At 35.5% G+C, this 26009-nt stretch overlaps 2 protein-coding genes across 2 annotated transcripts; one reads left to right on the forward strand and one right to left on the reverse strand.

Annotated features, from left to right (window-relative positions):
* Window positions 1–374: 374 nt before the first annotated feature.
* On the reverse strand, window positions 375–1331 carry LOC137952753 (pentatricopeptide repeat-containing protein At1g09410, mitochondrial-like). Its single transcript, XM_068799810.1, has 2 exons — window positions 1003–1331; window positions 375–636 (listed from the first exon to the last, which is right to left on the reverse strand). Exons 1-2 carry the CDS (start codon window positions 1329–1331, stop codon window positions 375–377), a joined length of 591 nt encoding a protein of 196 aa, XP_068655911.1.
* A 3450-nt stretch (window positions 1332–4781) lies between these two features.
* On the forward strand, window positions 4782–25649 carry LOC137952988 (uncharacterized). Its single transcript, XM_068800149.1, has 18 exons — window positions 4782–5046; window positions 5431–5458; window positions 5614–5714; window positions 9418–9621; window positions 9721–9964; window positions 10503–10678; window positions 11586–11668; window positions 11946–12018; window positions 17396–17461; window positions 17617–17659; window positions 21549–21688; window positions 21834–22046; window positions 22361–22445; window positions 22526–22820; window positions 22939–23200; window positions 23343–23562; window positions 24373–24587; window positions 25140–25649. The coding sequence occupies exons 1-18, from the start codon at window positions 4921–4923 to the stop codon at window positions 25287–25289; spliced, it is 2724 nt and encodes a 907-aa protein (XP_068656250.1). The 5' UTR covers window positions 4782–4920; the 3' UTR covers window positions 25290–25649.
* The last annotated feature ends 360 nt before the right edge of the window (window positions 25650–26009 follow it).

Below are 26009 nucleotides of genomic sequence, written 5' to 3' on the forward strand. Positions count from 1 at the left end.
CCTCATCGATTTGAAGAAATCCAAACCTTCATTTAATAAACCAGCATGAACACTTGCAGAAAGGACACTTAAGAAGGTGATTGCCGTTGGGTTCAAAACCATCAGTCTGCATTTGCATAAATACCTGGAGGGCTTCTTTGGCAAACCCGTGTTGGGCAAATCCTGTTATCACTGAAGTAAATAAAATGAGATTATACTCACTGATGCTGGTGAAAATTTGATAAGCTTCATGTAGATTCGCACATTTAGCATACCTAAAAATAATTGAGCTCTGAACCGAAAGGTAGGAATCTAAACACATCTTTAGGACATGAACATGAATCTGAAATCCCTGATCCAATACTGCCATCTAGGTTGTGCAAACAGTACACTGCTTATTCTGAAAGAATTTGGCTTTGCACCATCTCTGAGCATCCAAGCAAACCCGTTGAGAGCTTGTTCGTATTTTCCATTACCCTGAAACCCAGAAATAATTGCTGCCAAGCAACATCATCCTTCTGTGGCATCTTTTCAAAACCATAAACAGATTCTTTCATTTTCCTTTTCTTTGAAAATCCCACAGTTATAGAAGTCCATGAAACAGCAACTCTCTTCAGCATCTTAACAAAAAGTTCAAATGCATTTTCAAGCTCATTGCTTTTGAACATACCCACCAATGAGAGAATTCGAAGAAACCAACGCTTCGAATTCCTTCCGTGATTCTATCCATATAATTGTCACAACAAGAATCATTGTCAGAGTAATGGAGTTGACTCCTGCACTGCTTTCTCTTCTGATCATCCTAGACAACAACTGGAAGCCATCATTCCACGTTTCAATCCTCAAATACCCGCCGATCACAGACGTCCAAGAAACTACATTGCGCACTGGCATCCTCTAGAAGATATCTCTAGCATCACTAATCCTTCCTGTCTAGGATGGACCTCCAAGATATCACATCTCTCTCCAACATCCCATGGAAGAAACGGACAACATCTTCAAACCGGCTTCCTCTACAAATACCGAGAAATCAGAGCATTAGAAGCACCTGGGTCTCGGACAGCCACAGGCATTTCAGAGTAAAATTTCTCTGCTTCATCCAACATCCCGACATTGACAAAACCCGTCACTATTACAGTATAAGACTCTGAATTCTTGCTGGGCATGGTACAAAACGAATCAAATACCTCATCAATTCTCAGACTAGGAACATAAGCAGTCATCGGAGCATTCCATGAGGCAATATTTCTTCCGGGTGTTTCATCAAAGATTGCCCGTGTTTCGGACAGTTTGCCGTTCTCAGCATAAGCTGTGAGCAAAGCGGACCAGGAGACGGCGATCTTGGTCGGCATAGAATGGAAAATGGGTTCGGCGGCTTCAAGATTTCCTTTCCTTCCATTTTCTGTGATTCTAAAATTGTACGAAACAATAAGCTCCTTGATATCAGTGTTTTCAAAAACGAAAGTTTTCCGTCGCGATTTTCCGTGTTTTCTATTGGGCAGATGGAATACAGAGGTAGAATTTGGCAAATGTTTGAAACATCCGCTTTCGGAATTTAAATGCTGGAGTTGAAGTGGGGGTTTATGCAGCATAAACCAATCCAAGGAGGGAATTCGGCTGACAAATTTTTCAAACTTCGGAAATTTATTTTGATTACGCCTTCAAGACATACTCATTTAAAGATTTTCAACGATCCTATGTTTTATTCTTACTTTTTGTAACAACAAAGTCATTTGATAATTTTTTTTGGTTAAAATTAAATATATATTTATATTAATTCAAATTATGTCATTAGGATTGTATCGGGTTATTGATGAAACTAATATTAAATCTCACTTCCCATTTAATCAATAATCAAAATTTTATAACAAAAACAATCTTCTATTTTAATTACATCAAACGGCCTTCCAGACGTACTCATTCAAAGATTTTCAATGATCTTATGTTTTATTCTTACTTTTGTAACAACAAAGTCATCAGATAAATTTTTTCGGTTAATATTAAATATATATTTGTATTATTTTTTTATAAAATATATTTGTACTGATTGATATTATGTTATTAGGATGGTATCGGGTTATTGATGAAACTAATATTAAATCTCACATCCCGTTGATCAACAATCAAAATTCTGGATCAAAAAGGATTTTCTCTCACATAATGTAATGACAGCATATATATATAACGTGCAATTCACTTATGTACTTGCTAGATGGGTGAGATCAACAACTGTTTCATGTGTACTGAATTTAGCATTGACGAAACGAGGTAAACTCAGTGTACTAAAGGTAAATAATATTTTTGTAATTTGTATTCTTTATCTATTATTGTTTTGAATTGATTCATGTCAAATATATATTATATTATAGGTAAATATTATTTAGTGGATGTTAGTTATTCAAATCTTCCAAGATTCTTGGCTCCCTATCAAGTCATTTGTTATCATTTGTAAGAATTTTGAGATAGTCCTCCTACAAATGAAAGATAATGGTTCAACCGAAGGCATTCATCCTTAGAGCCTACTATTAAATGTATTTTTTGGGGTTTTAAAAGCTCGTTCTAAGATATTAAAAGATGCTCCTCCATTTACTCTTGATATATAGGTACAAATTGTAATTGTTTGTAGTATATTACATAATTATATACGCATGGAGTATTACATAAATATTTTAAAATGAAGGAAATGATTCAAGTGATGAGTTCGGTGGAGAAGATGAAGAGGGTGATGGTATAGATGATGACAAATATAATAATGATAGTAATGATTTTGCGAACGATGACAACCAAAAAATAAATATTTAGATGGAACGAGCAATACAATCCACACAAGCATCATATTTCATAGATGTGTTAGCGACTCAAACATGGCATAGTTATTGATTACTGTATTTTAATGAATATGAATATTTAGGTTATATCTCACCGATATTAACTTAATGCTTTTATATTAAATATTTAATCATGTTGTACTTGTGTTACTTGATCATGAATCGATGATTTTTATATTTGATACTTAAACATGTTGTTATTTAAACGTTTACTTTTATATTGTGAATTGTGCACCTTTACAAATCTATCAATTCATGATTAAGTATTTTTACAAATAAAATATTTTATCATCACTTTAAAAAATATTAACCTCTATCAAAGTGTTTTTATAATAAAGTATCTGTTTATTTATTTATATAAATTTGATGACTTTTAAAAATATATTTAATTACTAATTTAAGAGTGATAATGAAGATAATGTAAAATTCAGGATTGGATCAAGCATTTGGAAATTATAAATGTAAAAATATTTGTTTAGGTTATTTTTTTGATAATAAAAATGAATATATTTATTTTACTTTGTAATTATTTTATTAATCTAGAGTACACTAAACTCTATCTTATTTTATTAATAAAATACCCTATTTATTTATTTATTTATTTATTATATCGATGACTTTTAATACTATATTAAATGACTAATTTAAGCGTGATAATTAAGACATTGTAAAAGTAAGATTTTGATAAAGTATTTAGACATTATAAAAGTAAACATTTTTTAAAGTATTATATTTTATAATTAATAAATTAATAATTTCATTTTAGATTGTAATTATTATATCGATTTAGACTAAATTAAAATATATCTTATTTTATTAATAAAGTACCTATTTAATTATTTATTATATTCATGACTTTTAATATTACATTAAATTACTAATTTAAGTGTGATAATTTAGATATTTTAAAAGTAAGAATTTGATTAAGTATCTAGATATTATAAAAGTAACCATCTTTGTTTAGGTATATTATTATTTTTATTTAATTAAATTGATATTTAGTTTAAAATTTTGAAATTATTTAACTTATTTTGTTAGTTAAAATGTTAAATAAAACTATTTTAATAAAGTTAAATCTATCAGAGTATTTTATTAATAAACTTATTCACCATTTTTCACTACATTTTTCATTGTGTACACTAACAAAAAAAAATACTTTATACTAGATTTTCCATTGAGCACACTAACATGAAAAAATAATTCATTTTTCATTTCACTTTCATTTAAAAAATGCACTACACCTCCTTTGGGGAAATTGCTAAAATGTCACGAATACTACTCACTAAACTAGAAGAATGGTAAACATGGAGAACCCGACCACCTTGCCCTGATCCAAACTAATTTACGGAGCTTGAGGTCACTAGACCAATCGTGGGGATGGTGAATTTTTTTGGTCTTGCTAGTGCACTCTTAAAGGAAAGTGAAAATAATCCAAAACTTGTTTGGGGGGAGGGGGGGAGGGTTAGATTTCTTCAATTCTAATTCTATTCGGCTTTGATTTCACCATTCGGTTTCGGTTTTCCTTAAATTTCAAAAGGTAAGCCTAAACTCTAATTTTTTTCGATTAATTTAGTGTTGTATTTGATTTAATTTTAATTTATGTGCATAATCTGTATTGATTGTTGCATAATTGTGAGATTTAGGGCGAGGGTTTATGGTATTTATGGTTCACTTTCGTTTTTATAGGGTTTAATTTCGGGACTAGGGTTAGGGTTTAGTGTATCTAGGGTTTGGTTCAAGGTATTTAAGGGTTTATGGATTTTTTAGGGTTTAGTTTTTTTTTTTTGTAGGGTTCTTGGTTTTTGGGTTTAAGGTTTGGGATTTTTATGGTTTTTAAGGTTAGGGTTTAGGGCTTATGATATACTATTACAATTTACTCGTTGTTATGTTTTTTATATTTTTCACATGGTGGGACTAACACTGGAAAATTTTCGCATTACTGGAAACTGTTTCAAATTTTCAGGTTGTTGACTAACGCCCCCTTAGCGGCATACGCCAATTTTTGGAGGAAAGTATAAGAGATTGCCTCTCACCAGCAGGCTGCACTTCGGCTCGTCTCCCGCCTCCTTTCTTTCCTGACCAGAGTTTTCACTTCCCTGGGTAAACCTAAAAAATGGGCATTTTCGAGCCGTTTCGCGCTATTGGTTATATAACTACTGGCGTTCCGTTCTCCGTTCAGAGACTCGGAACTGAAACCTTCGTCACAGTTAGTGTAGGAAAAGCATGGCAGATATATGATGTAAGTGTTTGCTTATTTTTGAGGTTTATGCTATTCAAAATACTTTTTTATTCAGTTCGTGCAATCAGCTTCAATGATAACTGTATCATTCTAGTGTTTTGGTTCATGTAATCCATCCAGTGGATTAGTCTATAGAAGCAAAAATCTCTCATGAATAGATGTCTCAATTTAGGCCGTCTTGGTACGGTTACTGCTGTGTTATGAGCAGTATGGCTTTGTTGAATGGTTCCGGTAACTCGGTTATGATGTGAAGCCTGCCAAATAAAATTTCATATTTTATTTTATGTACTAGGGGGCTCATCGCCATATGCATGCAGTTGCATATTTCTTAAAGTAAAACGCAATACGTAAACTGATAAACTGTTTCTGTTTCTGTTTCTACAGTGTGCCAAGTTGACGCTGGTTCTTGTAGGTGAGCCTTGGATATGATTCATTTAGTACCTGCTGCATTCTGATGGAAATTGATATGACGATTTAATCCTTTAATTTGTGTTTCTCTTTTAAATGCTACTTGGTAGTCTTTCTGCTGTATTCTGACCTTGAGATTTGTTTAAATTTGTTATGAAGGACCTCAATTGTCGAAGAAGATCCGGGCTCTGGCATCTTATCGTGATTACACTTTTGCTGCTTTTGGAAACAATATTGCAGTTTTCAGGCGTTCTCATCAAGTTAGTTGTTGAAATTCTTCTGTAAGCTAGTTAAATATGTGGTTTCCTTTCCTTTCTCCTAATTGAAGAATGATATTATAAGTTGGAAGTCATCATTCAGTAGGCTGGTTAAGTTTCGCATATTGTTAGTACCCAGCTGACATCCTTTCATGGGCTTCTATGTGTTTCCCCCATGTACAAGTTTGCTCTCAGTTGCATCCTATACTCTTTTTCCTTCTCTTATTGTATATGTTTTTCTACCAATAAAAAAAATGAAGTCAAAATTTACAAAAGAAAGCAGATCAAGCTGCTCGATGAAAGGCTGCAAGTTAAAGACTGTTTAGAATGTAGAAAATGAGAAGAACTTTAAAGCAGTTAGAGAATTGAATTTCAACTAGCTAGTCACCGTCAAAGATTATGAGATACTGAGACAATATCAAATTTTGTTTCCTACTATGTTTTCTGTGTTTCTTTTTCTTTTTTGATTTGGAATAATATTTTACCGGAAGTAAAAAACAGTTACCGGCCTTATTTTAGTCCTTTTGATTGGTTCAAGCTGTTGGCTACTACTGAGATAGGCCAAATGGGAATGAGGTGTCATGCTGTGCTGTACTTCCATGCAAAATTATTAAGAATGTGGATGTCATTGGGTGTGGGCGAGAATACAATAAAATATTTTATATTTTCAACTTAATGGGATTTTTACGTCTTCATTCTTATTGAATGGAAAAAAATCCTACATTGAGAAGATTTAAAAAAAAAATCATTAGGTTATAAAGTTGAGCAATCGGCCTTCTAAGTGGCTAGTCATTTTGGGATGGAACTTTGTTTAAGCCAACAGTGGTATCATATCAGGTTGAGTGTTTAGGTCAAGGCCCAGTGTGTGTTCCCCAAGTTATTTGTGTTTCGTGGCTTCATGAGATGAGAGTCATGTTGTTTGTGTTGTACACATGTCGCAAACCCATTATGTGTGTCTGAACGTGAGTAGTGGTGTAGAAAAAAGTCCTACATTGAGTGTTAAAGAAAATGATTGGGTTATAAGATTAACAATAGGCCTTCTAAGTGGCTACTCATTTTGGAAACATAATGGGTTTGCGACATGTGTACAACACAAACAACATGACTCTCATCTCATGGAGCCACGAAACACAAATAACTTGGGGAACACACACTAGGCCTTGACCTAAACACTCAACCTGATATGATACCACTGTTGGCTTAAACAAAGTTCCATCCCAAAATGACTAGCCACTTAGAAGGCCGATTGCTCAACTTTATAACCTAATGATTTTTTTTTTAAATCTTCTCAATGCAGGATTTTTTTCCATTCAATAAGAATGAAGACGTAAAAATCCTATTAAGTTGGGTCCAAGGCCCATCCCAAAATGACTAGCCACCTTAGGAAGTAACCCACTTCAACATGGGTTAAGTGCAAGTAACCTTATGTAGGCTTCTATTCAAAATTATCCACGAGTCAGAAAGAAGACCCACATTAGATGGGAACATTAGAATAGTCCCATATTGATCCATGATTAGAAAGATCCTGTGCTTATTACATGGGAGAAGGCCTCCTAACTTCTGCGAGTCATTTTTTTTATGGTCTTGGACCCAACTTTAACACCATACTTCAATACACCATCTCAAACTTAAATTTCCAGTTGCCACCAATATCCTAAATCATGTTGTTCTTGGAGGTTTATGTACATATAAGACAATTGTCTATGGAAGAAACATAAAGGGTGATGATTTCCCTTTGTTCATTTTTGTTCTCCCTAATATAATCCTCACCATTTAAACAAAATAGTGTGATGATTTCTCGAGGTTGAACTTGCTCATGAACAAAATGATAGACATCTCAGAGGATTATATACAGTATTCCACAGAATTAAGCATCTGCTGGATGATATGAGCATCATCAATTTTCCATCTATTTTCTTGTCTTTGTTGTTTTTCTTTTGAGATTTGATGTGATTTTATAGGACATGTATAAAAGAAGGGTATTTTCATTATCTTATGTGAAAAAAATGAAAAATAGTTTTAAGAGAACTTGTGTTACCTTATGTGAAACATAGAGGCAGGTTATTTTTTTGTTATTTTATATGGTATGCATGGAAAAAAAAGGGTTCAAATATTTACTATTTTATACAATTAGAATGAAAAAGACAGTCATTTCTTTAGTTTATATGATTAGATAAATAAGTCATAACAGCATGTTATTTTAATTTTGTGAATAAATAACCAGAAAACAGAGGTTTTCCTAAGAGAGAGAGGATAAAGTATTAGAGAAGGCAGGTGAACAATTTTAAATTTTCCCCCATTTTGAGAAAATTCAATTTTCCTTGGAGATCAGAAATAGAATAACAGAGCAATGAGAAAGGAATGCTACAGAAATTCCCGCTGAATAGTGTATTTCATTTATACAGACTCTAGAATTATTATTTGATAGGAATTGAAATTCTTAGACCAGACCAAATTCGAGTATTTTAACCCTTCCTATATCACATATAGGATTGGAATCTGACGACTGGTCTGAGGAGAAGTCACTTTAGATGTTGTCTTAAAAACTACTAAATAAATTACTGACAATTGCTGCAAATTGGGTAAAGAAAATGGGGTGGTGAAAACTTGTTATCAAAGCTGCTATGATTTAATTGTGTACAGAAGAGTGCTGAAAATTAAAATTAATGAGCTTTGGGAAGGAATTATCAAATTCTAATATTAGAGAAGCAACAAAATGATGCTTTTAACGAGCTGAAGTGAATAGTTGATGGACCAGGCTCGAATAAGTGGAGAGAAATCAAAACCGAGAGGAATAAATCAAATGGATTAGACCAAATTATTCTAGCTCTAACAATTTTGAGCTTGACATGAAAAATAGGAAAGACTTCCCAAATTTGTAGTTTTGGATTGCTTAGATATGTTTAGAACGGAAAAAAACTTTTGGACTGGTTGAAAACTTGTTTAAACAAAGACTTATCTCAGTTCAAGAAACTGGAAGGAAGTTCCTTGATTGAACTTTTAAGGAAAAAAAGTCAAGACCGAAATAATTAGACAAAAAATGTTTATTTAGATTGATCAATGAGGCATTGTTACCATGTAAAAAAAACAGTTATTAAAAATCCAACCAAGAAAATGGAAGATGAGAAGACAAGTCCTTAGATGACTAGGATAGGTGTTCTCCTTACTGCTCGTCATTCTTTCTTTTTATTAAAAGGATACTTATGCTTTTAACGTTTTCAAGAAAATTATGCTCTTGTCTGATTAAAAGACTATAGATGGTAAAACTTATGTAAGTTTTTTCAACAAAATCTCCATTAATTAGCATTTAGAAAGAGTACAACTGTGCGTTTGGTCTAGTGGTATTCTCTTTACATCAGGTGCGTCAGGTCGCGAGTTCGAATCCTGCCGCGCCCCTCTAAATAAAAAAAGAAAGAAAGAGTACAACTGTTTTTTTTTTTTTTTTCAGAACAATGATAATTTTGTTTATTAAAAACGCTCAAAAGAGAAAAAGGTACAAGAGAGGGCAACACTAATATGGCTTCTGTTTTGCCTATTGAATGTGGTGGTTTGGTGAAACTGTTATGTTGGTTCTTGACTATGGAATTATCATATGCAGCCGGAATGTGTATATTGAGCTTGTACTATTAACTAAATGGTAAAGGAAGACTGTGTTATTAAATTTTTGTTCTTTAGATTGTTTACTATTGGATAATATTTTGTGCAGGTGGCAACGTGGAGCAAACACAATGAAAAGATTAATTCGCTGCTCTTGTTTGGGGAACATGTTCTGAGCCTTGACGCTAAAGGCAATATGTTTTTATGGGCATTCAAAGGTACTGAGCTGAACCTTGCTCCAGTTGAACATATTCAGCTGGAGCAGAATTTCTCTCCTACTTGCGTGATGCATCCAGATACTTATTTAAATAAAGTAAGTGATTGATCCACGGTTGTAGTTGTTTAGCAAACATGGTTCTTACTGCTTCATTTGCTTGCAAAAATCTTAGAATGACAAATATGCACCACTCAGGTTGTTTTTGGAAGCCAAGAAGGTTCAATGCAGCTTTGGAACATTAGCTCAAAGAAGAAACTTTATGAATTTAAAGGCTGGAGCTCATCTGTTCAGTGCTGTGTGTCCTCTCCTGCCCTAGACGTAGTTGCAGTTGGGTGTTCTGATGGAAAGGTTCATGTTCACAATTTAAAATACGATGAAGAAATAGTTTCATTTACACATGCTACTCGTGGCTCTGTGACAGCTTTGTCCTTTAGAACAGGTAAGCCTTATGATCATATACTGTGTTTTTTCTTAGGGGATGGAGTAGGGGGTGTTGGTCCATATGAAAGTACATCACCCGGGGAAAGAGAGTCAAAGTTCATTCTAAAGTTATCTACTTTCTCCTGAGAATGTGGATTTTTGTTGAAGTGTCTTATTTGAAAGTTACAAATAGGGTGGGGACACTTGAATTTTTATGTCATATCTAAGGTTGAGATTGAGGATGACGGCAAGCTTCCTCGTTTCCCTTAAAAATTATACAGAGGAAAGGGAAATTCTACCTCTTTGGATGGAATTTAATTTTCTCTCAATTTATGGATAATGGGGGAGTCATATTTTATTTAGTTAATGTAAGTTTTGCACTAATTTTATGCTCAATAACACATTCTGTCTAGAGAATCACTTTCTGTCCCAACATTCCCTGTATGCTAACAGTGTCAATGCGAATGGCTGCTTTTATGCAGCAGTTTTACTTATCAATTTTTGAATTCTTCATTCTTCATTTTGTTCAAACTTAACTTTCTGTTCTCTGTGGGTAGATGGGCAGCCTCTCTTAGCATCTGGAGGCTCATCTGGTGTCATAAGCATATGGAATCTTGAGAAGAGGCGGTTGCAATCAGTCATAAAAGAAGCACATGATGGTTCGATTGTATCATTGCATTTTTTTGCCAATGAGCCCGTGCTTATGAGTTCCGCATCCGACAATTCTATAAAAGTAGGTTATTCAAAGGCACTTTATTTGCATTGAACTAAAAATTTTATTGAGATTATGTCTATACTCGTAAGCATTCTAGTTTGGCAAAGTGCTCCGTGATGCTTGCCCCCTATTTTTTATAAATGGGGAAGTTACTTAAAACATGCATATTAATAAACAATTAATTATCAATAGGAAAAGCTAGTATAATTAAGCATTTAACAGAAAAAAGTTAAATTACTTCTCACTAAAAAAGTGAAAACTTGATATTTAAAGAAAAATTTATCTAAGTCTAATCATTAGTCATTGTGTGGATTAGAATGGTCTCCAATGGACTTTACTATATTAAATGAAAAGTCCAAAAATTTGGGCATTAGATAGCTGGTGCTTCCAGGCATCTAAGGTGATAGCAAACTCTTTCAAGAAAATCCTGTTCATTACAGGTTGTAATGTTGGGTCTTCATGGGCGAGAGTAGTACTAGGATGGGTGACCTCCATGGAAGTCCTCGTGTTGCAAATTCTTTCAAAAAAAAATATTGGGTCTTCATTCTTGGTGGTTAGATGAATAGACTGGTGATATCATTTGGGTTACTTCATTTAACTTTGTTCTAACACTTCTGATTGGTTTTTTTTTTTTTTTTGTGATAAAAATGAGAATGAGAATCCATTAAGAGAGCTCCCAGAGGAGGGAAAAGTACACTTCTGTTTTGATATTTAGTGATGCTTGTATTACGATTCTTTGTCTTTAATTACAAGCCAACGTGTCTTTCCAGATGAATTTTTACAAATAGGTTATCTGTTTGGCTGCTTCATTTAGACATACATTCATTATTTTTGAAACAGTGAAAAGATTCATAGAATTTAAAGATGCACTTGTTGATACTCTCCTTTGAAGATATAAACCTGTTTCCCTTTCAAATTTGTGCAGATGTGGATTTTTGACACAAGTGATGGGGATCCTCGTCTTTTACGCTTCCGAAGTGGTCACAGTGCTCCTCCTTCGTGCCTAAGGTGAAGACTGTTGATTGGGCTGTGCCACTCAGGGTTCTGTCCTCTCTTATACAAATGCTCTTTATGCAATCCTCTAGAGACCATTGTTACTTAGTTTTTTATGCTTTAGGGTTCATTGATAGTAGTCTTTCCTTGTGACATCTTCTCTGGTATTCTTTTGGTTATTGTGTGATTCCTTTTTACATTTTCCAGTTAAAAGTTAGGAACAGAGAAAATTAAGGGTACATATCTTACCATGCCTTGTTTTGGTTACTAAAATTTTGATAATTTCATTCAGATTCTATGGTAATGGAAGGCACATTTTATCTGCTGGACAAGATCGTGCATTTCGTCTTTTCTCTGTCATTCAGGTTTGTTTGCACAAGGCCACTGATAAGAATTACTTGAGTTTCATTTTACAATATACAGCATCGGTACAAAGACAAACATATACATATCTAATATAGGTATATACAACGGTAAAGTCTGTGTTATTATGGGAAAGAGGATAAATTTTCTTTTGTGTAAAAGGACCACTGCCTCTTTTAATATAAGTTGCCTATAATTAGAAGCTCCTGCCGTTCTGTAAAAAAGAAACTTTAATATGAACAGATAATGCATACAAAATCATCACGCATTACCATCATGTTGAATTAAATGAAAGAGGTTTGTTTGGTCATTTTATATTTATTAGATTGTTTGTTTTGGTGTATGTGTCGTATGGTTCAAGTTTTATTTGATTTTGAGTTGTAATTAGGTAGTTATGGTGAGTTGGGTATTGAGGGCATTTATGTACTTTTGACTCATTATGACTTAAGTGAGGGTTAAGAAGAAGTGTTGACTTTCAGAGCTCTCAACGAATGCTGAAGCTGCACACTCTAATTCTCTTTCTCTCTCTCTCGTGCTCTCCTTTCTCTCTCGTCTTTTTTCTATTTCTTCTCTATTTTCCTTTTTTGCATGGTATAAGAGCTCTAAGATCCAGTTGTAGAGAGTTTGCAGTAACCTTTCTCCTTTTGCAAATACTCCAAAAAAGGGGATTTTCAGAATTCTCTGCTGATTGAAATTTGAGGTTAGATTTTTCCTTCTTCTTTTGTCTTGTATTGCCAATTGAGCAGTTTTACGAGTTATTTATGCCCCTAGAGGGTTGTATGTTGGGTTTTTTCCCAAACCTTGATCTGCATAGGCCCCCAGACTTGCGCTTGTTCGCCTGCATCATCCCTGAGTTTACTAATGTCATCTATGTTGTTGATGATTTTTGCAATTTTGAATTGAATTACTACTGTTAAGAGGGTGCCTGAGTAGTAGTGGTTTGGTTTGAAGTTTGGGTGCTCTAATCGTATCCATTGTGGGCTCTGTTTTATTTTCATAGGCTATTTACTATTTTTTGGGTGTTGGTTGGTGTTTTAGCTTGCTTTAGATTGATTGATGTGTGGATTTAAAAGTTTTTTGTGGTAAATTATGGCCAAGTTGGGTGAAGTTATTACTCCTACAAAGAGTGAAAATTCTTAAGATAAGGATACTATTATGGTTAGAACTGACAAGTTGAATGGATAAACTTATGTAAGTTGGACTAAATCTGTCCAAGTGTATCTTAAAGACAAGAAAAATCAAGTATCTGAGGGATGACCCTCCCACTCCTATTACTGATGATTGGGAAGCTAAAGATAACCGAGTTATTATATGACTTATAAACAAGTATTAAATTCTGATTATGAAATCAAGTTATGAATTGTGAGACAAGAAAGGAAATATTGGATTTCTTTTGAGAATATATATGATTAGGAAAGTAATTTGTCATAGGTTTTTGAACTCTATGTGAAGTTCTTTAGTCTTAAAAGATGGTATAGAATTGTGATTGATTGTTTTAGTGAATTGCAAAGTATATTATATGAGATTAGCATATACCATTCTTTTATAATAGATGACAACTAGCTTCTAAAGCAATTTGGGAAAAATCATGTGGCCAAGTTTCTTGATCTGTCAGGTACTAAGTATGATGCAATTAGGACCTAATTACTTACTGTTGATGATGTTCCTTCATTGAGGAAGGCTTTTAACAGAATAGTTTTAGTTGAGACAGCTGTGGCTCCATAAGGCGGCAAGAAAAGTAAGGGGGCAGAAGCTACTGCCCCTAATTTACACTGAGTTGTTTACACCCCGTGGATTGGAGGAGGTAGTAGGGAACGGGGTTGAGATACTTCTAGTTGTCGTGATGGTAGAAGTGATATGAGTGTCCATTGTAGGTGCATTAAGCACTTCTCAAATAAGTGCTAGGACAAGTTTTGAAAAAACTACGTGAGCCAATTCTTGTGTTTTTAGAAGGTGACAAGACTTCAATGAGACATGTAGTAGGTAATCTTGGTGGCCTAGATGAACTTCACAAATTGGCTCAAATGGTGGCATAGTTGACCTGTCCACCACATCCATGAAGCTCAGTGATTTGATGTTGACACTACAACTACAACCACCATGGCTAGTTTAGGTATGTTTTTCTTGCATTTCCTGCCACATTATGGGTGATCGAGTTTGGTGCATCTTTGCACATGTCAAGTATGTCTTCCATATTTACTTTCCCTCTTTAAATATGTCACCCTTGTTGATGGCTCCTCCTTACCTATTAGTGGAGTGGGCAAAGTTCAACTTTAGGGTCTATTTTGTTTGTCCAGTTAACTTGTTGTCTTTCAGTCAGATTACAAAATCTTTGAATTGTTTGGTAACCTTCTTTCCTACTCGTTGTTCAAGACCTCTAGACGAGGAGGACTATTGGTTTAGAGCTTGAGAGTGAGGGTTTTTACGTCTTGGAAGGCTCACCGATGCAGTATTTCCATTGTTACTTTCAACTTTTTTCAGTGTGAATCCGGTTAGCCTGGGAAGTACCATCGGACTATCTCCTTTCAATCAAAGTCATTGTCTAGTTTGTTTGAAGTATTTCATTTAGATGTATGGGGTCCTTGCGGGTACCTAGGGTCTTTGGTTATCAATATTTTGTTTCCTTTATTGATAGCATTAGTAGATCTAGATTGGTGTACTTCTATTGGAGAAATTTGAAGTATTTGATGTGTTTCTCAATTTTAAGAGTGAAATAAACAATCATTTTGGTGAATCTCTTTGTGTATTTCGTTTTGATTATGGGCTTGAGTTTATGAGCCACAATTTTGATTCCTTTTGTCATGCTAATGGTATTATTCATTAGTCTTCTTGTGTATATTCCCCACAACAAAATTGGGTAACAGAAAGGAAGAACTGAGACTTGCTGAGGTTGCACAAACCATTTTATTTTAAATGCAGTTTTCAAAATTTTTGTGGGGTGATGCAATCCTTATTGCTTGTTTTCTCATCAAAAGGATTCTCTTCTGTATTTTAAACCCAACTGTGAATTGCTTCTTCTTTCTCCTCATGATATTAGGTTTGTTTGCTTTATGTATATTTTTGGCTCGTCAATAACAAGTTCTCTCCTAGATCATTTTAGTGTAGTTTCCTTGGTTATTCTCGTACTTAAAAAGGGTAGTTTAATGTCCTTTCATCGAAAAAACTTTAAGTGTTTGCTGATGTCACATTCTTTGAAAATGTTCTTTATTTTTCAAAGTCTCGTGAATCTACTATTTCTACACCACTTGATGTTTATGTTGTCGCTCCTATTCTAGTGGAGGATGTTCTTAGTCCCACACCTAGTACTGACTAGCTAATGCGATTGCAAGTTTACCAATGAAAGAAACCTCCCAAGACGCCATCAAAGGCTCCCTCTTCTCTATCCTTGCCAATTTCCTCCTTGTGGTGGCTCCTAAGGTAAGTGATTTGGATTTTCCTATTGCTTTTCACAAGGGTGTTCATGCTTGTACTCGTCATCCCATATCCAAATTTGTGTCCTTTTTTTGACTCATTGTCTCATTCGTCTAAAATGTTTGCCTTGTCTTTGTTCTCTTATACTATTCTTTCGTCATTATAGGATGTTTTTATTATCTTTTCAATGGAAGCATGCCATGGATGTAGAGATGGAGACATTGCTTGATAGGGGTACTTGGACATTGTGTGATCTACCTCTAGGTGTTGCCATTGTGGGATGTCGCTAGGTCTATATTGTGAGATACAAGGCTTAGGAGTCCATAGAGAGATTGCCAAACTTATAGCTAAGGGGTTCACCTAAACATATGGTGTGGATGTATTTGAAACTTTTTTGCCTATGACTTGGTTGATATTTGTTTGCAATTTGATTTTTGTGGTTGTTACTAGACATAAAAAAACCTTCTTATGTGGTGTTGACAAGGAGGTATACATGGAGATACTTTCTGGGTATAATGCTCTGGGGGAGACTGAAAATATGTAGGTTGAACTTGGCCACTTATGGCCTCAAACAAAGCCCCAAAGTATGGTTTTAAGTTCAGGAAAGTTATTAGTTTTCGGGCTTTACTAGAAGCCATCATGGTCACTCATTATTTGTTTTGAAGAGGTCTTCTACAATTATAGTGCCAATTATATACATGGATAACATAGAGTTGTCAGGAAGCCATGCAGAAGGTATGGAAGAGGTCTTAAGTACATCTTGCAAAACATTTTTAAATCAAGGTATTATATCCCCTCAAGTAATTTTTTAGGATTGAGGTAGCAAAAAGTAAGGGAAAAATTGCTTTGACACAAAGGAAGTATGTTACATATATGCTACAAGAGTATGCTTTGTTGAGAGCAAAGCTTGTCAAGACACCCATAGAAGTGAACCATAATCTTCATGAAGATGATAGACTTTACACAAAGATACAACTATATATAGATGGTTTGTAGGCAAACTAATTTATGTTACAATTACACTGCTTAACATCTTGTTTGTTGTAAGTGTAGTCAGTCAATTCATGGAGTATTCAAGAATGATTCATCTAAAGGTTGAACATAAAATATTGAGATGTTTGAAGGAAACACCAAGGTAAAGTTTATTGTTTGAGCCACATGGTTATTTGCAGATTGAAGGATACTTTGATGCTGACTATATAGGGTCCAAGTTAGACTGAAAGTCTACCATTGCGTATTGTGTATTTGTTGGAGCGAATTTGGTTAATTGGAAGAGCAAGAAATAAAATGTTATGGCTCGTTTTAGTGCAAAAGTAGAATACTGGGTAATAGTTGTTCGATCAGTTTTGCAAGAGTAAAGTCTCCCAACCAAGGGTGTGATGGTGATGCATTATGGCTATCAAGCTGCCATTTTCGTTGTTATTAATTTGATATTTCGTGAATGAACTGAACATGTTGAGTAGACTGCCATTTCAGTCGTGATGTTGTAATAAGTCGTAGTCACTCCATATGTTAAATCTACAGATCAACTTGGTGATGTGTTTACTAAGGCCTTAGGAAAAAAAAGTTAATTTTGGGAGCTTCTAGATATATACTCTCCAGCTTTGGGGCGAGGGGAAGGTAGTTTGGTCATTTCACATTTATCAGACTGCCCCTCTATGTTAGGAGTAAGTTTGTCATGGTGCATGTATCGTAATGGTTCAAGTTCTATTTGATTCTGAGTTGCAATTAGGGAGTTATGGTGAGTTGGGTATAAAGGGGCATTTATATATTTTTGACTCATCATGAGTGAGGTTTAATAGGAAGAGGGGATGAACTCCAGACCTTTAAATGAGTGCTGAAGCTGCGCCCTCTGATTCTCTTTCTCATGCTTTGGTTTCTCTCTTTTTCTTTCTATTTTTTCTCATTTTCCCACTTTTGCACATAACATGCTGTAAGTAATGAAGATTGTTTATCGTGAATGGACAGGATCAACAAAGTAGAGAACTCTCTCAACGTCATGTTACAAAAAGAGCAAAGAAACGTAAAGTGAAGGTATGAAAGGGAGGAAAGTTGATGTTCATGTGACCAGGTTTTTTAGTTGTTAAACAATTACTACTTAGCTTTCCTCTTTCTTGTGCGAGTGAATGAGTAATTTTTCTGCACCCATTTTTTTTAATTTTTTATTGTTTTTGTTTGTTTCTTTGCAGGAAGAAGAAATAAAATTGAAGCCTGTTATTGCTTTTGATTGTGGTAAGGTCTTTGATATATTAACTAGTTCGTTTAACTCTGTTGTTTGGCTAGCCAAATGTGAAAAATCATGAAATATTAGCTTCTGATAGTTCCCACCAATGTGCTAAAAATTGATTTATTTATTTTTCGCTAGTTTGATAAATTAACAAGGCATAAAATTTTCCCTTTCCAGTTAATTGTGGCTCTTGTACTTTCCCTCTCTTAATAAAATCTCTCTTGCCATTCAAAAAAATGTCCTCTTTAGAATGTTGTTTGATTGAATAAGTTGGTTCATTCAATTGATAAAAAAGAATTGGCTTGTTTGATGAACTAGTTGTTAAATATCATCTCGAGCAAGGAATTGTCTTAGAAGATGCTCTTGTTGATAAAAAAGAATGAGACCTGAGGATTAGTTTGGGAGAACAGTTTAATTATGCTGTGGCTTGTTGCTGATATGGAAAGTCATACAACAGTTTTCTGTTCCATGAAACTGTTGAGTATGGGATGGTGTTCTTGAGACACTTGCTCATGAAAGAATAAGTCAAGAATTTTGCTGGAACCTCAATTTCATACTGAATCTATGAAGGCTTCTGCCCTCTAGCAATTGGGTAACCTCTACGTCAAGTGAAACTTTACTGACTCCCTGGTTTGGGCTGTTGAGTCTGATGACGAATTTAAGGTTTCCTCCTGCTTCCAGCTCCTCTCTCAACATCAGACCTCAAGCTCCAATATTACTCCTCTAAAGCAAGATTTTTCATCTTCTGTGGTCTGAAATGAAGGATCCTGACCTGTGATAACCGTCTCAAGAGGAACAAATATGGCCAACTCTAGTTGCAAGCTTTGTGGTGCCCAGGGGAGATCAATATCATCTTCTGCTGCAATGTGCGGCTTCCAATGAGATCTGGAGCTTCTTCCTCAACCCTTTTAGCAAGTTTCTGTCTTCCTACCTCCTTCTCCAGTTTGCTAGACTAGCTACTTGAAATCCCCCTTCTGAAGCTCAGGTCCTTCTGCTCAATGTTGTCTCAGCCTACGTCCTTTGGTTGTTTTGGCCTGGAAAGAAATAAGAGAGTATTCCAAAATCGAGCCTCCCCTTTACCTTCCCTTTCGTAGCTCATCTTTTCCAGCTCCATTTCTTGGCTATGTTTTTAAAGGAATATTGTCAATTCGAAGGAGGCTATATTCGACAACATTGGGAGGATGTAGGTCATCTCTCTATCCCTCTATCCCTAAGAAGATCTCCCTTCAACAATGGACCCCTCCGACTCATAATTGCCTAAAGCTCATATAAAAATCACGATTTGGGTGGAGGAAGAGGAGAAATTGAGAGAAAAAGGAGAAGTGAGAAGAACTTTCTGAAAACCCTGAATGGCTTCATTGGGTATTGTGCATGAATTCCGAGACTCCTTAAATAAGTTTTTTGAGTTAAAAATTACAAAAATGCCCTTATACACTAAATAAACCTTAATCTCCTTATATCTCCATAACTAATCCTATGTACATGAAAATTTAACCATTGATATAATTTAGCATGTTGAATAAAATTACATAAAGAGAATTAACCATTGATGTGGTAAAATGACCAAAATACTCCTGGGATGTATTTTCTAACACTCCCCCTCAAATTGGAGCGTATATATCTAGGAGTTCGAACTTGTTGCAGAATGATATAAACTCTTGCTTACCGAGAGCCTTGGTAAAGACATCTCCCAATTGATCTCTAGACTGAACAAACGGAGTTACTACCTCCGTTTTCATCACCGCATCTCAAATGAAGTGGCAATCCACTTCTATATGTTTAGTCCTCTGATGGAACATTGGGTTACTTGCAATAAAAATCTTAGCTTGATTATCACAAAACATTTTCATTGGCTCATCTTGGTTGAAACCCAACTCTCGTGAGACTGACCTAACTTGCATCAACTCGCTCACTGTGTGAGCCATCATCCTGTATTCAACTTCTCCAGTAGATCGGACTATAACATTCTGCTTTTTGCTTCTCCAATAGACCAAATTTCCTCCTAGGAAGACGCAATATCCGGAGGTTTGAGTTTCTGTCCAGTTTGGATAGTCCACATCAGAGAAAACCTCTTTCTTGATATGATTGTTAGGTCTAAAGAAAAGACCTTTTCTTGGTGCTCCTTTCAAATACCTCAAAATTCTTTGTGTAATTTCTAAGTGTACTTTTCAAGGACGTTCCATAAACTGCCTCACTACACATTAAGAAATGTCAAGTCTAGTAACTGTTGAGTAAATTAACTTTCCCAGTAACCTCTGAGACTGTGTTCTATCATTTAATTCATCACTTTGTGTTTATAATGGTGTAGACGGCAAAAGAACCTACATAGGGATTTTTCCTTCTAACACAGATGAAGACATTCTATTACCAAGAAACATGCTGTAAGAACAACATCACCCCAATAAGACGGGCCTGTTCAGGCTTTCCAAACTTGACCCAACATCTATCAGATCTTTACCTCTAGAGGAATCTGTAGGGGCTGATGTAGTGTTGGAAGTATTAAGAGCAGTGGCTTCCATTATCTTACCTCCTTTACCAATTCTAGGTGTAATAGTTTTCTCAACACTCATAATTCAATTAAAAGTGGTAGAGAGAGTAGGAATTTCGTCTAAAGCTAACACCTGGGCTTAATTAGCATCAAATTCAGCACCTAAACTATCCATTTTTTTTGCAACAAACAGTTGATTTTGCTGTTTTCTCAACACATTCTCATCCATAGTAAAGGGATGATATACATTGGATATGCCATATGCCAAGGAAGGCACTATAATATTCTATAGCAGTTCGATTTCTTTTTTTCAACCCAAAAAAGTCTGTATACAACTCGTAAACTCGAGATAGATTGATCTCCAGTGTATATAAAGATTCTAGAGACAACCATATACCCTTTGCTGTCTCATAATTTATCACTTGATTTCTAAGAATAGAATCAATACTATTGACAATCCAGATCATAACCGGACTGTCCTCTACCTCCCAATCATCATCTGGAGGCACTAGTGTTTTGGACCAAAATGTTCAACTTCGATGGGAGCTCACTTGGCAACCCAGGTCCTGCAGGTTTTGGATGAACTTTTTTTTCCCACACTGGCAACATCCCCATTTCCTTCCTTTGACTTTTAGTCATGGTTGATTCTACATTTGTTGCACTATCTGCCCTCCGTCATGGTCTGTGGGTATGTCTCATTGAAGGTATGCCTTCATTGAGGGAGAGTTGAAGAAAGTCAACAACTGGTGCAGCGGCAAGAAAGCCCTTCCATGGCAGCTGCGTCACCTTTTTTATGAGATTTTGGACCTTGCAGATGATTTTGTAGTTTGCTGGAATCAATGTTTCTGATCAGCTAATTCGTCAGCTGATGCCGTAGCTAAGGAGGGGGTTTCTTGTCAACCACCCATTGTAAGGGATCCCCACTCGACCCCTCTTCTAGCTGTTTAGCCTCACGGGCTTGCTATAAAATTGTGCTATTTTATTATTTTTTAAAAGAATTAAGTCAAGAATTCATGGCTTGTATGAGCATAATGGTCAGTTTTCAGCTAGGTCACAGAAGTTTAAAGAGTGCTCTTGCTCTCTTAAAAGGGAATATGAGAAGAATTGGTTGTGTATTTACCTGGAAGTTTAGATGTAAATGCAATGAAAAAACAAGAAGATGATTTGAGTACAGCTTGTGGAGTTGCTTAAACAAGATGGTTTACCTGTAAATTTTGCTTGTGGAGTTGGATACAACTTACTAAGCACCTCCTTTCTATCCGCACGCCTTTTAATGTTTTACTGGCATGTAATCTCCACTGTCTCACGTATTTTCAGAGAAGATATTTGTTCTTTCTTGCTTTAAGTGATAGTCTTTCACCGATGGCCTTATTTCTTTTTCTCTGATTTCGGGTGGATAAAAAAAGCTGGAATCCGTGAGCGTGATTGGTGCAATGTGGTTACTTGCCATATGGATACACCGCGAGCTTACGTATGGAGGCTTCAGAATTTTGTCATTGGTGAGCATATTCTCAAACCATGTCCAGACAATCCAACACCTGTTAAGGTACTGTTTTTGATGATCATGGGTTGACTCCAGTGATGTTTAAATCTTTCGTTCACTTCCTAGTTATTGATAAAAGCAGCATTGTTAAAAAATGCTTCTTTGTGATATCTGTAGTTTGAATCCTTGTCTTATTTGTCCTTTGCAGTCCTGTGCAATCAGTGCCTGCGGCAATTTTGTTGTACTGGGGACAGAGGGTGGTTGGATTGAAAAGTTTAATCTTCAATCTGGAATAAGTCGAGGCAGCTATATCGACATAGCTGAAACAAGAAGTTATGCCCATGATGGGCAAGTCATTGGTGTTGCTTGTGATGCCACAAATTCTCTAATGATAAGTGGAGGACATGTCGGTGATATAAAGGTTTAGGATATGTGCTTCTTTATCTCTATATATCCCTTTGTACAAGCTATGTTGTGGTTTTGCTCTGTTGGTTGACAATATTTGGCACAAGTTTTTTTTCTTATTGTTTTCAGCTTATAGGTATGAATCTAGTTATCTCTTTGCAGCATTTAATTTTGAGTTTTACTTTTGATATAAGGTGCATTATTTTGAAAATCTTATTTATTTTTTTTCAACGTTTTGAAGTCTTTTTTTTTAAATTTTTTAATAAAAACTTTGGACCTTTTAATTCTATTCATGTTGAATCAAATGGTTTGGTTTTTGTCTTTCTACAGGTGTGGGATTTCAAGGGACGGGAATTGAAATCTAAGTGGGAAGTTGGTTGTTCTGTGGTTAAACTTGTCTACCACCGAACCAATGGTAAAACTATTTTCAAATACTGTTCCCACATATCACTGTCTTCAATGGAAAACATCTGGTGACGTAATATATTTTTTCAGGTCTTCTAGCAGTTGTAGCAGATGATATGGTTCTTCGTGTGTATGATGTTTTATCTCTTCGGTTAGTTCGTAGGTTTGAGGGTCACTCAGATCGCATCACTGACTTGTGCTTCAGTGAGGATGGGAAATGGCTTCTGTCTTCTAGCATGGATAGGACTCTTAGAATTTGGGATGTTATTTTAGCAAGACAGATTGATGCATTACAAGTAGATGTTGCTATCACAGCTTTAACTCTCTCCCCTAACATGGATGTGCTGGCAACTTCACATGTGGATCAAATTGGTGTCTATCTCTGGTAAGTACTACTATTCTAATCATGTTAGTGTCAAACAAATAGAAGCTTGGGCTAACTCATTACATCTTTTCTCTGTCATTTTTGTTCTCTTAAACCGATTACTCTTGAAATTGGGCAGGGTTAATCAGGCGATGTTCTCTGGATCATCCAATGCGGATTTATTTGCCAGTGGCAGGGAAGTTGCAATTGTTCAAATGCCGGCTGTGTCTTCTAAAGAAGGATCTGACCCTGAAGATGCAAAACTGGTGCAACCAACGGGGCAAGAACTAAAATCTAAGGATTCAAGTGCTTCTTTCACTAATCAAATTCCTGATCTTGTGACACTGTCATTGCTGCCAAAGAGCCAGTGGCAAAGTCTTCTGAATCTAGACATTATAAAGGTCCATACCATCAGTTTTAGCATTATCAGCTTCAAGAGGACTGTTTCCAATTGTCTTAAAAAAGATTTAGTAAAACTTTTTGTGCTTATATGGATTTTTTTCTTGTTTTGCATTACTGAACTCCTTTTTTTGTGGAATTCAGGAACGCAACAAGCCAATTGAGCCCCCTAAGAAGCCAGAGAATGCTCCGTTCTTCTTGCCATCTATCCCTTCTTTATCTGGGGATATTCTGTTTAGGCCTAATGATGTTGCTTCTGGCCAGGAGGACAATAGAAGCAATGAATTAGCTGTTGTTAGGAGAAAGACTGATTTGTTGTCTCCATTTCTGCATCTTCTTGAGTCTGCCACAGAGGAGAAACACTGTAAGTCTTGTTTGTAAGTCTGCATGTTGAGCAAGTCAACGAATCTCTTTCATCTCGTCTTTTTAGCTTTTCTGTGTTCAATTTGGCAATCTTTACTTCAACTTCATCAACACGAGGAAAGGAAATTAAATATGAAAAAGTATTAAGACACAGCAGGTCCTAAGTCATCTTGCTTTTTGTGCTAATAGAGAGAAAATAAGAATGTATTCAGTGCTGTAAAACCTGAGCTATCAATCAACCCCAATAAATGGTGACATAATGTTTAAATTAGCCCAAGCTGTTTGAATTGTTGAGCAACTGAACTAGTTCACTGGTTAAACAAAGTTTCAAATCATCTATGCCCCTCTAATAATTCAAAGATTAAAATCCCTACAAATTTAGGTTGTAGACAGATTCATGATTTATAAAAAAAAAAAATTTATGATTTTTCAGGATTATTAGAATCTGAAATATTTTGTTTTTGAAGGACTGTACCAGGCCTTGTAGTCTGGTGTGGAACACTTCAACCTGCTGATCCAGTATAAGTTTTATCTTTCAACTTAGTAGTAATTACTTGTCATCAAGTAAAAGATCAAACTCTTGTACTGGCAACCTTCCTCTTTGAACTTTATAGGTGGATCTTCTGGTTCCAAAGAGAAATCAGCTCTTAATTGAGAGACTAGATCTACTCTCCCTTGACCATGAAGACACAGAAATTAGTTACATTGTTTCTGAAGATTGGCTTGAGGGGTTGATTTGGATACCTTGATTAATCTTTTTATATGCATATCCATTTAACGCAATTCATGTTCCTGTACTCTTCAATGGCAGTTTCAGCATTCACAGACTACATCAATGGTTTGTCCCCTTCAACCCTGGATATGGAACTGCGAATGCTTCAGATTGTGGACGATGAAGTTCTTCAAGAACCTGAAGAGAGACCAGAACTGAAAGCTATAGGATTGCTATTAGATTATTTTATTCATGAGATTTCCTGCCAAAGCAACTTTGAGTTCATTCAGGCAGTGATTAGATTGTTTCTCAAGGTAAAATTTATACAGCTTTAAGTGTTCATCTGATGCAATGTGCAATTGTTTTTAATTAAGCTAAAAAGTAGAACTGCTTTCATTCTCTTTCCATCCAGAGTTTTCAAAATCATTAAGTTCTGAAATATGCCTTCTATGAATTCATGGTTTGAGATGAGAATTGAGAACTTTTGCTAGACTTTGATGCTATTATTTTTGAAAAAAAAAACATATTTCATTTTTGAAGGAAGGGCAAAGTTTGTCGTTTTAAATGAACAAGGGGAATTTATGAATGCTGGATTTTATAGATTAGCTATTATGTACGTTTTCTACTCTGGGTAATTCCAGGGCTGTTAGTTAACCTGTATCATTAAGCCTTTTAACTGAAAAGAAAAAAGGGGTGTAGCACTGCTCAGAGAGAGCTGGAGTTAGTTAAACAACTCTATTGTTTGATTATTATTTTCTCTGCCTGTAACTTAAAAAAATCTAGAAGCCTCTTTAACTTTGATCTTACCCTCTTATACCCTGGTAAAAATACCTTATATGCTTGTCTTTCTTCTTCTTTGTGAACAGATACACGGTGAAACTGTTAGACGCCTACCAAGTTTGCAAGATAAAGCAAAGAAGCTGTTAGAAGTCCAAAGCTCGGTGTGGCAGAAAATGGACAAAATGTTTCAGAGTAGTAGATGCATGGTCACATTTCTCAGCAACTCACAATTCTAAGACTGCTTGAGTTCTCGTTCTCGTTCTCAGCAATTAACCAATCTAACTAAGAGTCTGATTGCAGTCGGAACTAGAAGAATTTCAAGCTCGTAAATCACTTAGGTCTTTTTTGGGTCCCAGTCTCCTAGATCAGTATTACTGAGTCAAATGTAGCAGTCATTCCAAACTGAATCAGCTCAGCCGAGTTTTGGGTCATTTGGTTTGATTTTGAGTGAATAGATAGGATCTCAGGATCTCTTTGAGCTATATATCAATATGTAATCTCTTGATTCATTTTTTTCACTATTGTCACTCTTTTTTGTACCATATAAAGGGTCTACTTTTATATTATCCGAGTTAATTCGAGTTTGAAATCTTGTATATTATCCGAGCCATGAGTTTCAATGGGCTTCATCGGATACTTTAACTTGGGGTTTGATTTTAAAAATGAATTTCAATGGGCCTTTGGGAGAATAGAAAAGAGGCTCTTCATTGATCGAGTGACTCCTGGGTAGGCGTATAGCTGAAAATGGCATATTGGCCGGTATATTTCCGATTTTGCCCTGACAAACACACTCTATATCGGCCCGATACACGCTGGCACATGGAGAGCGTAAGGACTGATACTAAGGTCCCTATCAAATTTGTATCTCATTAACATGCGCCACTTGATATAAGTGAGTGGGTCCGGTTACAGCGAAAATAAGGTGGGCCCCGGTTTCCGTCCATATCGTCCATGTA

Source organism: Aristolochia californica, unplaced genomic scaffold (assembly GCF_029961685.1).
Source record: "Aristolochia californica isolate CCGP_79_NKW_82.1479 unplaced genomic scaffold, dmAriCali1.0.hap1 SCAF_16, whole genome shotgun sequence".
NCBI classification, from domain to species: Eukaryota; Viridiplantae; Streptophyta; class Magnoliopsida; order Piperales; family Aristolochiaceae; genus Aristolochia; species Aristolochia californica.